Raw genomic sequence first — 15,000 nt, forward strand, 5'->3', positions numbered from 1 at the left:
TAATAAGTAAAATATAAGTGATTTTTGACATGAATATTTAATGTTAAATATTTTAATTCTTTTAGAAAGTAGTTGAAGTTCTAATAAATCCTGTACAGACCATGGGCTTCAACATTATTTACTAATTACTTGATACGTATGTATCCGTATGCAGCCCAAAACATATACCAGATTATAGAAAATATCCTTGGAATTCTTTCTACATGATTAAAATCCATTCAAGGAAATAATAATATACATTTCTTGGGCATGCTAAGTTACATACACTTTCTTATTTAGCAGTAAAATGATGAGCATTATTAAAATGATGAGCATTATTAAAATCCCTACTTCACAGATGCAGAAGGTAAGGCATGAAAAGTTTATGTAATTTGCAAAAATCATAAAGCAAATAGGTATTTTAGTTGTAAATAACCATTTAAGCATTCTGACTCCAAAGTCCACTGGTAACTACAGCTACATGGCCTCTCCTTTGGAAGGTATCAAGAAATCAGAGAAAGCACTAGAATCCGGCCATAACTATATATTAGAAAACACTTAAAAGATGAAGACTTAAAACCCAGATTCATGAAACAATTCAAACTTATATTAAAATACATTAATTTAACAGTAAACTTGAAAAATCCACAGAGTAAAACCAAGAGGTTCATTTCTATTCTCAAATAATTCTATTCAAAATTACCAACATTCCTGCCTGCTACCCAATAAAATCAGTATGTCATGGCTTAAATTAAATCAAAGAATTAATACCATTAATTATATTATTACCAATTCATCACAAAGTTTCCCATATTAAGATCACACTATAAGATGTTGACACTGACATATTTAAAAGTTCCTATACTCTAAATATGCTTCCTGAACATTAAGACAGCAAAAACTATTCAGATAAGCTTTCTGAGCAAAGACAATACCTGTCTATAAAGGTAGTATTTCCATAGGTAGTCCATTGTAAAAGACTTGGAAGAGAGAGATTTGAGAAAACTTACATAGTTACACTCCTCACAGTAAGAAGTTTCCATCGATAGTGTACGTTACAAATTGGCATCTCTCAAAAACAGTTACAAATAGCCTTTTCCAAGAAACTCTTTAAATAATTGTCCAGATGTCTAGATATCCACCACTTCGCACATCACCTTGGGCCATGAATGAATGAATTCATAAATGAATGAATTCAGAGAGGAGAAATTAGAAGTTTATATCAAATTGTTTATTTATAGTGTCTGTATTTCAATAAAATTTATTCAGCAACTAAAATAATGCCTGTCAATAAGTTTTTAAAATACATTTATTAAATGAATAAATAAATTTCTGCCACTAAAATAAATAATAGATTATAAAGTTCTGAAAGCACTGTATTATGTAGATCAATACTATAATCTGATGATTAATAGTGAAGTCTTTAGAGATGGACTGTTTGGGTTTGTTTCCCAGTGCTGCCACTTGTAACCTGTGAGAAATTAGGCAACTCCTTCTGTTTCATTTTCTTCATTTGTGAAATGGTTATAACAAATAAGATTTTTTGAGGTTAAGTTTGTCACATAGTAAGTACATACTGAATGTCAGTGCTATCTTTATATCTATCTCCATAAATATATATCTATATGAATAAAGCACTTGCATCACATCTTGTAGGTCAGTTTTAAAAACTGTATATAGTTTGAACTGAAATACAAAAGGGAAGATATTCCTACAAACTTCTTTAGACCCAGTGGAAATTATAGATATATACGATGGCATTTCAAAAAGTAAATATTATTGTCCTTCCAAACATAGAATCTCTAAAGTAATCTATATGATCCTTAATCAAAGATCTTCCTTTCCATTGTAACTCCATGGAAGTTTGAAGAAATGGACAGTTAATGATATAAACATCTGTGCAAGTCAGTGTTACTACTAGGACTTTTTACAACGTGATAAAATTTTACCTTCTTGTGGAAGAAAGCTAAGAAAAACATTTAATAAAAAAGTAAGTCTTTCTGACTAACTGCTACCTTCCTAAGCTGTGGATTAATAGAATCTAGATACAGACAGAAGTTTTAATTTTCCTCCCTCCACAGAAAAGGATAAAACAGCACCATCCAATAGAAATATAATGTGAGCTACAAATAAGAACTGCACATACAATTTGTAATTTTCTAGTGCCACATTCAAAAAGTAAAAATAAGCAGGTGAAAGTAACTTTAAGAACATTTTATTTAGCCAATATATCCAAATATTATCATTTCAAAATATAATCAATATTCTTTAAAAACTTAGTAAGGTATTTTACATCTTTTCATTCAAAGTCTTCAAAATCCAGTATTTTATACTTACAGCAAATCTCAATTCAGACTAGCTATGTTTCAAGTGCTCCAGTAGAGGCATGTGGCTATGGGCTACTACTGGAAACCACAGACATAAACGGATTCTGAGAGCATTTCTTTATACTTTTTACTAAATCACATACTTATTCCTCAAGAGCTAAAAGGTTCTCAGTATATCTAAGGTAAATCATACAATCCAGACAAATCGACAATTTAACATTCTAATTGATCAATTTATCCAATATTTAAAAACACAAACTATACTTCAGCTAAGAAAAATAAAATAGGTGAAATTACTTTTTTGCTTCTTTTGTGCTAAGTAACACTCTATAATAGCTCTTACTAAATACTCTATAAATTTAAAAGCTTCTAGTATATAATATTTGCCAATATTCTTTAATTGAAGATTTCTCCTATACTTTTAAGGTAAATAAAATCAGTGAAATAATTAGATTTTGCCTATAATTTACTATCTCTTTACTGAACTAGTAAAGGAAAATCATACCACATGAAACAGCACTGGTCTGATTTAATACTATAAATTCAGAACAAATGGGAAAACATTAAATTCAGAAGTGCTTCTGGACCATTAACTTCCATGCTGATTTGACATGCACCATAGTACTCAGGCAACAGACTCAGGAATATAACCTATTCCTAAAGCAAACAGTATTTTATCTCATAACCATCTGGGGTTCACATCTTTAAGGTTACTAGAATAGTGCTGTCTGGTATATTTTAATATCTAGAGGTATAGCACTAAGACCTGCTTTATTAGTGAACCCCATTTTGCTAGGAAAAGAAGACTGACATAGAAGAGATTATAGAGGGAACGAAATTTTGGGGCCCTTGTTTTCATTATTTAGCTGAAGAAAATCATTGGTTATATATGATTGCAAACTCTATGGTTTTTCTAAGGTATCAATAAAAGAAAAAAAAAAAAGCGATACCATTCATAACGTGGACGGTGCTCTCTTTCACATACCGCCTATAGTCACAAACTTAAGTGCCAAGCAGATGGCCGAAATCTGTTTTGTATAAAATGTGCGCTTTTCCCCCCTAACTGTGTTCTTTGTATTCATATTCAGCCTAGATTTTAGCCATCAAAACACTGGCACTATGTCGATCATTAGCAGCATTTTAGACAACTGGCAACTAAGGTATTCACTGTTCTCTGCAGAATGGTCAGCTAATATTCCCCAGATGTGTGATTAAGGCAAAAGATCATCTTCTTACATTGGTATCAGCACTTTGGATGGCTCTTTGCTCTCAACAGATTATTTCAGTGGAAAACAATTTTATATCCAAAAATAAGAGTTCTTTTTCTAGGATGTTTTTGTTTGCTTGTGATATAGCTGCCCATAAAAAGAAATCTATAAATTTGTCCAAGCTTTACCTACAAACTAAGGAATAGTTAGTTACCTAGCTGATATAAAACTTCTCATGTTACTTTTACTATGAAATTGTATGATGTACTCTCTTTGTAAGTTTCTTCAAGTTAAATATTGTCTAATTTTCAAATATTTTTACAAATAATACTTTAAAAAGCAATAGTGTGTGACCATTTTATCTTATATCACTTTTTTTGTTTTCCAATAATTTGTTCTATGAAATTATTCATTTTTATGGTTATAAACAAATGAATTTTAATTTGCATAGGTTAAAGCATAGGAATATGTTAAATCAGCAAATTTATTATTTAAATACTTGATATACTGATATCTCTCAAAACAACATTTAGTGTATCAGACTTCCTACGTATTAAAATGGGAAGAGGTGTGTTTTTAGGGTATTTCATTATTAGCAGTCAGCAGCCAGAGAAAACTATAGCTGTATTGCTGCTATTTAATTACAGGTTACCTGGGATCAATAATCATTAATGCATTTAAAGCAATTATAATTCTATTAACTACAGAATTTTTAAGAACAAGTCAACAGATTTCTTACTGGGATTATTTTATATGCTAAAATAATTTCAACTATCAGACTAGCTAGTATGTTATCAAACAAAAACATAATTTTTATTGAAGTGCTGATCATTTTCTATTTGCCAAGAATCCAACCTAGTTTTCAAAGTTTGAATTCAGTGGCTCGCATTCAGAAATATCCAAATATTTTTCTGAGGTTTCTAAGTTTAAGATGACTCATTAGCATTGAGGAATAAATAATGTTATACTCATTTTAAAGCCCATTTTATAGATGTATGGCTGAAACCCAAAGAATTTGAATAACTTACACATCACAAAGTTTTAATTCTTGATTTAGCAACTGTAGGAACATACGCCAACTCTGTACATTACTAAATGCTGAATGATAACATATATTAGCAGTAAGTTGTCCAACTGAATGATTTCCAGATTTTCTTTCTTGTTTAACAGTAGGATATTTCACATTTCCCTTTGGTCCTAGTTCTAAACATAGTTCTGGTTCGATAATGCTCTTTTCTGGTTTTTTATGTTTTTTTTTTTTTTTTACTAGCCTTTATTTCTGTACCAGGAGATTAAAAGAATAACACTTTAAATTTATTTCTAAATTAAAAGTGGCAGGAATAGAATTTTTAAAATCTATATCATAATCATTAAGCAAATAATTAATTTTAACACAGCTAATTCTTATGTTATCCTAAACACATGAATCTATATTTAAAATTTGTAACTAATCTACATAATGACTTCATGATACCATAGTCATATTTTCAAAGTATAGATAATACAGAAAGTCCTTGAATATGAGTCAAAATTATGTTGCTGATGGTATAACTGCACTTTTTAATAAACACAATATTTAAAAGAAAAAGCATGCAATCTGCTGAATGTAAAATATTAACAATATGTGAAACATCTCCTCTCAGATAATATAGCTTCTTTAATGCATCTTTCATTGGTTGTTCCCCTACTCCTTGCTTCATAGGGTTTAACATTTCTTTTCTTGAAATTGCCAACCACTAACTAATGCATATTAGGTTGGCTGGCTAGATGCTAATGCTAATAATTGTCTAATTTATTTTGAGAACCACTTAAACTCTTTCTTTATACTACCTGTTTTTAATATTAGTTGATCTTTCCACTTTCCAGCCCAATGTTTTATTTATTCATATAAAGATGTACACTGTTTATAGACTCCATGTTGTCCTAATGCTCTACTTTATTCATCTTATCCTTATAAATAGACTTTCAGGACTTTGACCTAAAATATCATTTTCATGCTTTTCATATCCCCTCACAGTGCCTTGTTCAGTAATCCACATATGATTTATTTTTCATAATATTTTAACAGTTCAGGATAGTGATCTGATGCATCTGAGAGTTTCGAATACATAAAATATTCATCTTATCTTTTGAAACAGTAGCTTAAAAATAGTTCATAGCAAATTGCAGCACTTAATCCTAAATAAAAATTATACATAGTACTTAGATTTCAAACTCCTGAAATATACTATGGTTACTTATTCTTGCACAACGCTACTAAATTGACAGGTAAACTGAGATGTGATTCCACATGTGAAGGCTGGTTATATGAGATACTGCCTCCCAATTGCTGCATAAATTCAAGAATTCTGACCACTAGAATAAAAAGCTAGGGATCTTTCAAATGTGGTTCGAAGTGATGAAATTTTAGAGGTGAGAGGTTTTAAAAATTATCCAACCCTTCTTTGCATTTTACAGATGCATACACTAAGATCTAAAACCTCTTCTCAGACTGTAAGAAAGAACTAGAACCTGAAATCTTACACCCAACTAATACACTTTCTATTATGTTACATTTCTCCAAAAAATCGGTGATGATACTGACAAATGTATATTTTTACCAAAAAAGAAATTGTTCTTCACTTCAGGAGTAAACACTCAAAACCCAAAACCCAATAAACTGTCCATTTAATACGTACGCCATAGGCCTCTAAAACTCAACTTTCTCCTCTCGGCCTGAAATCTCAAATTTTACTCAAGCATATCTTGATTTACTCAATTTCTTAAATTCAAATTTTCCATTAAATATGCATCACAATACTACCTTCAGATTTTTAAAGCTAGAATATTATTATAAGTCCTTATAGCTCACGCCACAGGATTATATGTTGCAAATGAAAAAGTAGAATGGACTGTGCTTGTATTTATATGAAATATTTCTTCCTTTTGAGATTTCCCCCAACCCAAACTGTGGCTTCATCAGTATTTGGTAGAATTTATTCAAAATTAATTTATTCAAAATTCAATTACTCTATAAGTGAAAAAGTTTCTGCTGAATTCCAAACTCATTATATGTACGTGTATAACTATTACATTCCACAAATAAATTTTTACATAACTATTAATGACACTCAATTATCCTTTAATTACTTATAAAAGTCTATATATTCTGCTCCTTCATTTTGATTCTTTAAATTGCTCTTAAAATCTTTGGATCTGCTTTTCTTTCTCCAGAAGAATGCTTTTAAAGCATTAAACATTTCTAAACTGTTTATAGGTCAAATTAGATCCATTTTATTTTTCCAGTAATGGCAAATTTTTAAGAAACAATTCTACTATCTTATTTAAATTCTATAATCCTTAGGGCTCTAAAAACAATATCTTTCTTTTATTTTTCAAATTCTAGCTATGTTTAGGACTGGAAGAAAATAGAAGTTCTTGCCTCAGAAATAGCATTCACTGTTATCTTTGTTTTTCCATTCCTAGGCATTTTGTTTGATTTAATGGTACTTAGACTATTACATAAAAGTTATCTTCACATCCTGATGATACTATGATAAAGATGATAATCTGAATCTGACGTTGTATCAGTTATCATTCATTTAAAGTCAAAGTTAAATTAGTGAATGAATCAAGAGTTAAATAGTTTGATTACCAGTTCATTTATTTCTCTACAAAAGAATAAGAACACTATATATTATCTTAATGAAACTGTAACATATATCTCTTATTGTACAAATAAAGAAGAAATCTTTTCATCAGTTTTATGTGACATCTTCCTGAAAACTCCTTTCAAACATATTATGAAACTCAACAGCAAATAAAAAAAGAGGGGGTGGTAAAACAAAGGGACATCAGGAAAGGAGTAAAAAAAGTCTTTGGACTTTGCAAATTATTGCCCAACAAACTCTGACCCAGGTAAATAACCCAAAGAAAGACTTGTGAGCAAACAAGTAATACCTTAACTCAAGAACCAGAATAAAAATGTTTTAGAACTTTGTCAAGCAACCTATATTAACTATGAATGAAAAATTAATAGCATAAATAAAGCATTACTTTTTCATTTTGTGTTCTCTTATGTGAACACGTATTTCTCATTTTCAACATTTGTGTTTCTTTTTCCTTAAAATGCTCTTTTATTAAGTTAATATAAAATTGTTTAAAATGAAAAGTCAGCAGATCATATGTGAAAGTTCCATAACCAGTTCTCAAATAACCTATCACCTTGGTATCTTCATCCTAATTAACATAAAAACAGAAAACAAAACCAAAATCACTATTAAAGTAAAAGATTTGCTATATTTTAAAACAATTCTGATTAAAATTTTACCAGGGACACTATTTGGGCCTATGTAGTCTTTTACTACTAGATTAAAAAATTATCAACAAGCAAAGCATAATGTTCCTGAAGCCCTAAAGAAAAGACACATCCTTTAGGAATTTGTTGCTGAGTGTCCCAATTGATCTAACTCACTTAAACTGCCAATATAAAAATCTTATAAGTTTTTGGGGGCGCCTTTATTTGGGTCCTATATAATAGTGAATTTCATTTCTTCAAATTATATCTATTTTCAATGCATCTTATTCTTAGGTTTCATTGTGACAGAAATGATTGGGATGAGTAGAGCAGGCACGTATGCATAGAGTATAATTAAATCTCATGCACCTACACAATAAGAAATATTAAAAATAAAGCTATCGATATATTTTTAAGAAATCATATCTTCTGTTTTTTTTTAACATTTTCTTTTTTGAAAAAAAAAAAACATTCTTTCAAAGATGTGAAAAGCAGAAATAGAAACGCTGTTACATATGAAAGTTTCAACGGATTTGCTGCCAGCAGCTTTTCTTTATAGTGTTCCTCTTACCTACAGTATGTGTTGGCACTGGCAGGTAGCCCTAATTCGTTAGTAGCCAAATTATTTTTGTCCCTGAAGTAGGAGAAATCTCCATAGCACATGAATGAGACATGGTTTACTAGTTTACACACATCTTTATAACTCCAAGAAACCAAAACTCATTCACAAATGCTTTCATTTCAGCAGTGAGAAGGGCTACAGAATACCAGAGATACCTACTTTGAATTCTTGGTCCTCATTCTCCATGAGAAAACGAAGAGAAAAAAAAATCTTATTAACTTTAATAAAGACTTTGGTTCTTAATGCAAGAAAAATAAACAGCTTTCTGTTCACCACACTCCACATTTCATTTAAGAAAAAATATTTCAGTATAAAGCATTAGGGAAAAAAAAGTCAGTAATAAACCTAAATGTCGCTACAAAATTCATTATGACGGCATAGTAGTTTTAGAGAATGTGGTTCACAATAACAAGCATCCTTATATTGCATGATCACAAACTACATTTATATACTGTTGTACCACCTTCACTAAATTACAGAGAAAAATAGGAAGATGAAATACGCAACACTCAGAAATAAATGTATAACAGTGATGATTCAGCCACAGCAAAAAATTCTCTGAATTCTAAGGCAAGACAAAAGTAAATGTATTAACACTAAAGAGCCAAGTGCCTGAAATGTTACTTAGATAAAAGAAAGAGAGATTTGAAATACAATGAACCAAGTTCAGGTTGAATTGATTTAAGGTTAGACACTGATTTCAAATGTCTATGAATATCTACAAGCTTTTGTTTTTAATATTTCTTCTGTCATGTTTTATGGGTAAAAAGTCCTTAAACTACCTTGTAATAGATTAATTGCTTTCAAGCTGGGTGACAAAAGGGCATAATGACCGGAAAATGATACAAAAGAAACAGTAAAAGCATGTTAACAAGTTTATCAACAAACCTGTGTAATTCTCATGAAGTACATACAGATTAAGGTTCAGTGGTTCCAAACTGGCAGCATTCAAGTTGGGTTCATATTTGGGTTTTTTGTTTTGTTTGTTTTTTTAAACCACCTGTCCTAAAATGACATTGTTTATGCTAATTATCTTTGTTTATGCCACAATTCTGTTTGTTTACTACATTCTTTTAAAATACCATATCCCTATAAACAGTTCTCACCAGAATTCTTCTAAATCTTGTTTCGGTCTGGTCCTTCTCGGCAGCCCACTGAGCAGAATGCAGCTCTACAATGAAGGCGCAAGAGCTGGGAACAACTTTGAGTCTCTCACTCCTCAGGCTGGCAAAGGCAGAGAGTACTGCTGAGGTTTTACTCAGGCTCCAACGGAAAACGATACTGAATGTGTAGAAATGCAACACTCCCCTATTGGACAAGCAGAACTATACGCCACAGTATCTCCAGAGGAGATGCATGAACTCTCAACTAGTAAGTGAAGAGAATAGGTAATGCTAAAGGAAAGGAGTGCAGCTTACAAATTGCAGGAGAAAAACACAGTCAAACTATAGTCAGAAAAGATGACTAAAGGTCTTCCGAACCATTATCAGTTCCTGATTAAAATGAAGGAATATGTAGCATTCTCCTAAAGGATGTCCAAATAAACTGTTCACTTACGTAAAATAGTGTCAGTCTTTAAAATTTTTTCTTCTCTAGCAATACCACTTGATCATCTATATAACGCTACATTAGCAATGCCACTAAATGTTCAGGTACATAACATTAAAATTTTGTATTTAATGAAATGATGATATCAATCAATGAAAAGGAAGAAGGGTAGAATGAATTAAGCAAGGAAGAATCTTCTATGTTTTAGTCTCTCTCTTGTTCATCAAAAATTTTCCATTAAAAGGAAGATATTTCACATTGTGGTTAAATCTTTGAGCATCTTTTTATCTGATTGCCATCATCTGAGTCAGAAACCTGACATATTAAACTGTATGTGTAGTACAAGAGAAATATCTAGATTAGTTTATTTCTCATGCTATTAGTTAGCCTTGTTGAAATTTTAAATGAATAACAAATTATGCAAGAAAATAAAAATCCATCACTTATACTTGTTTAACTAATCTATAAAAAGAAAGGTGTTCAACCTATGTAATACTTATCTGCATTATAGATATACTCGTTAGGTGGCTTGAGAATTGACAGTGGGAAGAATAGACAATAAAAATCAGATTTTATCAATAAATGTATTTTGTTTTTTAAATGCATTATGAATGCAATTCATTTGAAATAGTTTCCAACTCTATGGAGGAGTAATGTGCTAGAGTATTAGAACAGGTTTTATTATTTGCCTCTCAGGTAAGAGGCATATACAGATTTGAGTTAAAAGCTTCCTAAGAACAGATAAATACTTTATTGTATGCTGATTATATTTGAGAAACAGAGAAGAACACACCAACATGTGGAGTAATCATAACAGTCACACATTTCTGTATCTACCAACCTGCTAAACACTGAACAGTATATAATGCCACCTGACGTTTAACCCTTAATTGTTCTTGATAATCAGTCAGGTCTCCTGCTAATTCTTCAGGACAGTACTCCAGCATGAGTGTGACAGAAGTGTAGTTTATCCACTGTTTCATGAAAGCTGCATTCCAAATTAACATCTTAGCTCAATTAGCTTGCAACTTATTGAGATGGCAATTAAAATCTATTACCAGTTATAGGCACCTTTTCCTCTACGAAGTATTAGTAAATAAAAAAAATACTAAAATGAATGAAGGCTGATATCAGAACATCCTGAAAATATAATATCAAAGTTACAGGTTTACAGTTGCCGTTAGGTGATAATGTGAACAGGTAACTTTCCTTTGATTCACACCTAGACATTACCTGCTAACTTGAATGTACTTATCACATGAGCACAATGGTTTTACAAAAGTTTATAATTAAACTGAATACATCTGTGTAGGTAATAAATATTTTATTACTATGCTCAAACTTCAGGTAATTAAAGTACTGCTAATATCAGAGATATTCTTATAGACTGCTAATAGTAATTTTTCATGGTTATTTAACAAATAAGTTTTTCACAATACCTGATATTTCTTCTTCGGAAAAACACATAAAAGTCTCCTAATGTGAAAAATTATTTCTTTAATCAATATGACCACAAATAAATTTGATGGATATATAAGGTAAATAAGTTAAAATTTCATTACAGAAGGTTTTACTCTTGTAGTGTTATCTTCAATGTGTAGAAAATAGGCAGTCAGTTGTCTGCACCCGTTTTGAAAGAAGTAATCAAATAGGTAATACTATAAATTTAATTTGCTTTATCCCACTAGGTTCAATCCTAAATTTTTTTCTATTTATTATCAAACTGTCTTCTTAAGCAATCATCTTATATTTGCTTTTTACTGAAGACTCTAACATAAAGCAATTAGAAAGTGTAACAAGTAGCTTAGTCATAAAACTATTACATTATCAAACAGAATAAATGTAAAGGAAAGAAATATAATACAATATTATTGATAGTAGCAAAAATTGCTTTTTTCATTCATCAGAAACAAGCTAATATTGATATTCAAGGCAAACTTTATTTTTTTTCATTCTATGAATATGAAAATAATAGATGGTATTCCTAAAGGAAAAATTTTAGGTCACAATTTTTAAATTTATTTTTATATAAATATGTAATTTCATTGTCTTTAAAAAAAAAATTTAGGAGAGTTCATGCGTTCATTCTAAAGACGCTATTACTAACATTTAGACCAGGTTGCCAGTTATGTCTCCTCTAAATAGCATGACCTAAAAGACTTTGCTTACAAACAATTCCTTAGAAGATACTTTGCCTATTCACCTCCCACCTGAGAACTGTGTTTTTCATTAGTCATAATCAACTATGACAAGGATGCTTGAAAATAAAAATAACATATTTCAACTTCTTTATGTTTTAGAATCACTGTTTAATTTGCTCTACCTCCTGAACATTTTTAACAGACAGTGAAACTGTTACTACTTTTGAATTATTTAACAATTGCCTATTAGTCTGACAGTATTGACCATATTCATTTTCAGGGCTGATAATACACAATACATAAAAAATTTAAATACAAATTTTAATCCTATTTAAGTTTCGAATATTCCTTAAAGTTTCAACTAGTCTACAGGTTGCAAAGAATAACAGAAGATAGGCAAGAATCTACCAATGAAATCAGAAAAAAATCACATAAAATTTCCAAAATATATGAACCCCAAGCAACTTGTTTATATCCTCTAGAGCAAGGTTCTCTGTTTCATAATGAAATTTAGAAGGCTTTTTTTTCAGATTTCTGACTAAGTTTGAATGAACAATTCATCTATAGCAGGTGAGTAAACAATAAAATTTAACACTCAATAGAAATAACCTACTTATTCAATGAAAATTGCCAATATTTGAAAAGGCAAAAATAGCTGACTACATATGATAGTGTAGTTATTGCATATATACCTCCTTTGGAGAATATAAATATTCAATATTGAGTCTGCAAGATATATTCTATGTGGGTGACTACAGATACACTTACTCATACAAATTCAATGTAAACAAATGATTACATTTGTAATGACTGAGATTTTTGTATTTATTACTAAATATAACCACAGGAAAAAATAAAAAATGCCAAAATTTTTATATTGTATGACATTTTTCAAAAATATTTTAGCTACTATTATTTCCAAATATACTGTCTATACTAACAACCCTATTGATTACCACTTGCTTATTTAATTAGCCAGTTAGAAAAGCATGCCTCTGGGTAACAAAAAAAATGAAATTCTCACCAGGAAGAAAAAATTGTTAAGAGATTTACGCATTAGAATAGGAAAGGGAAAAGTTTAGTTTAAAAAAGAGATAATTGAAAAAATACAAATAAAGTTCACAGCAGGAAAGCTTGCCTATATAGAGAAATAGGCTACAGCCTGTTAATATGTAACTACCTTTTTATAAGAACAGTCTGTTAACACATTTACAAATCAGACTCAGAGTTTTATTTTCAAAAAGTATAGAGTTGAAGAATATCGTTTAAGTACTACTCTGCACACATGCTAGAAAACTTAAGGTGATATATTAACAAACTGCTATATTAAGCAATAGCATGTTCCAATATTAACTTCAATATCTACATATGAAATAGGCTATATTTGCAAACAAAAGCTATTTTAAAGAGTTAATATATAGAACTTTGAAAATATGAATTCAAAACTATTAAGCAAGTTCAACTGAAATTATTCACTGAAATTATCTAGAGAGGATTCACCCCAATTTAAAAAAAAAAAAAGATGAAGAAATGAAAAAAAAGAAGACAGTATTAAAGTATATATGTTGGCTATTTTACTTTCTTCCTCGATCTGATATTGGCTTCTCTAATATTTGGCCACATTCAAGCATTATTTTTTTCTCAATATTCTTCTCTCCCATTGCTTTACTTCTAGAATGTTTTAATCTTTGTCCTTTCTTTTTTCGTCTTTTCATATCAAATTCAGTTGTTTGAGCGATGAACAGCTTGACTTAGCATATTTTTAACCAGCTGGTCTAGCACCTAGCTTGCATTGCATAGTCAGATACAACAAATGTTTATACAGAAGGTAGCTTTCATGAAAATGAAAAAAAGCCTGGGTATCATGCATCCTGGCTTTTTTTAGCTTTTTTTTTTTTTAAATTCACCACACAGAATACAAAGTTTGAATTCTTTTTAATGGCAAACAAAACTCTATTTATAGTTCTCCAAAAAATGAACTTATGCTGGGATAAGAACTCAAATTTAAAAATTGCAATGTGTACTTATAGGAACACTAAGAGGGCTAAAATTCTTTCAAAGCCCTGCTTTACTTGCAGCAACATCAAATGGAAGGATATTTCATATAGTTCTCCAATGAGGAACTACTTAATTACAAATATGCTTATTCCCATCATAGCAAAAGGAAAAAATTATAGTAAATCAAAATTTAGTTTAATACAGCTAGTGCAAAACGTGGCTACTAAAACTTAGAAAGGGATGGCCCCCATTTCCCTTTTTTGACATTTCAAAAGTAATCTACTAATAGATTGCTGTAATGTTAAATATTCTTTTTAAAAAAAAAAAAAAAACCTGCTCTCTTGAATCAACAAAAGGTCATGTGCTTTACTGAGTAGCTTCCAAAGTTTTACGAAAGGATCAAATAGGAACTTATAGCCTCTGTTTTAACCACAACTAAAACCTTCTGTCACCCCAGAAATTACCAGACAGAGATGTTAAAAATGGTTAACACTCAGCACAAAAGCATTTAAAAAGGTGTGAAAGGGAAGAAAAATATCAATGAAGGAAGAAAGTAGGAGAGTGAATGAGCAAGAGAAAAGCAGTGAGTGGGGGAGAGAGAGATGCTTAATGTTCATTTAATTTCCTGTTATAAGACGCAGCTTAAAAACATTAGCAGAAATCTCGGAGACTTTACAAATCAGTTCAATTTGGTCCGGGCAATCACCGCAAAAATCAGCTAACAAGATTGCAGAAACACTAGCTAAAAGCTTTTCTAACAAACAGGGGAGCATCTTCCAATTGATTCAGAGACTACTGTAAAATCGGAGAGTTGTACTTCAATATATCAGGGGGGAAAAACTGTACTCACCTTTCAAACTCCTGAGGTAAATCAGGGTCAGTAAGCATGCTGGAAAAGCAC

The 15,000-nt window shown here is 30.5% G+C and overlaps 1 protein-coding gene across 1 annotated transcript in view; it reads right to left on the bottom strand.

Moving 5' to 3' along the window:
* SOX5 (SRY-box 5) overlaps positions 1-15,000 on the bottom strand; it is a 378,734-nt gene that overhangs the window by 362,200 nt on the left and 1,534 nt on the right. Inside the window, exon 2 of the mRNA XM_015589995.1 lies at positions 14,950-15,000. This exon is cut by the window's right edge and continues 47 nt beyond it. Coding sequence (XP_015445481.1) covers positions 14,950-14,987 — 38 coding nt within the window. The 5' untranslated portion in view covers positions 14,988-15,000. The remainder of the gene's footprint in view (positions 1-14,949) is intronic.

The sequence above is a fragment of the Pteropus alecto genome, unplaced genomic scaffold, assembly GCF_000325575.1.
Source record: "Pteropus alecto unplaced genomic scaffold, ASM32557v1 scaffold103, whole genome shotgun sequence".
Classification (NCBI taxonomy): Eukaryota; Metazoa; Chordata; class Mammalia; order Chiroptera; family Pteropodidae; genus Pteropus; species Pteropus alecto.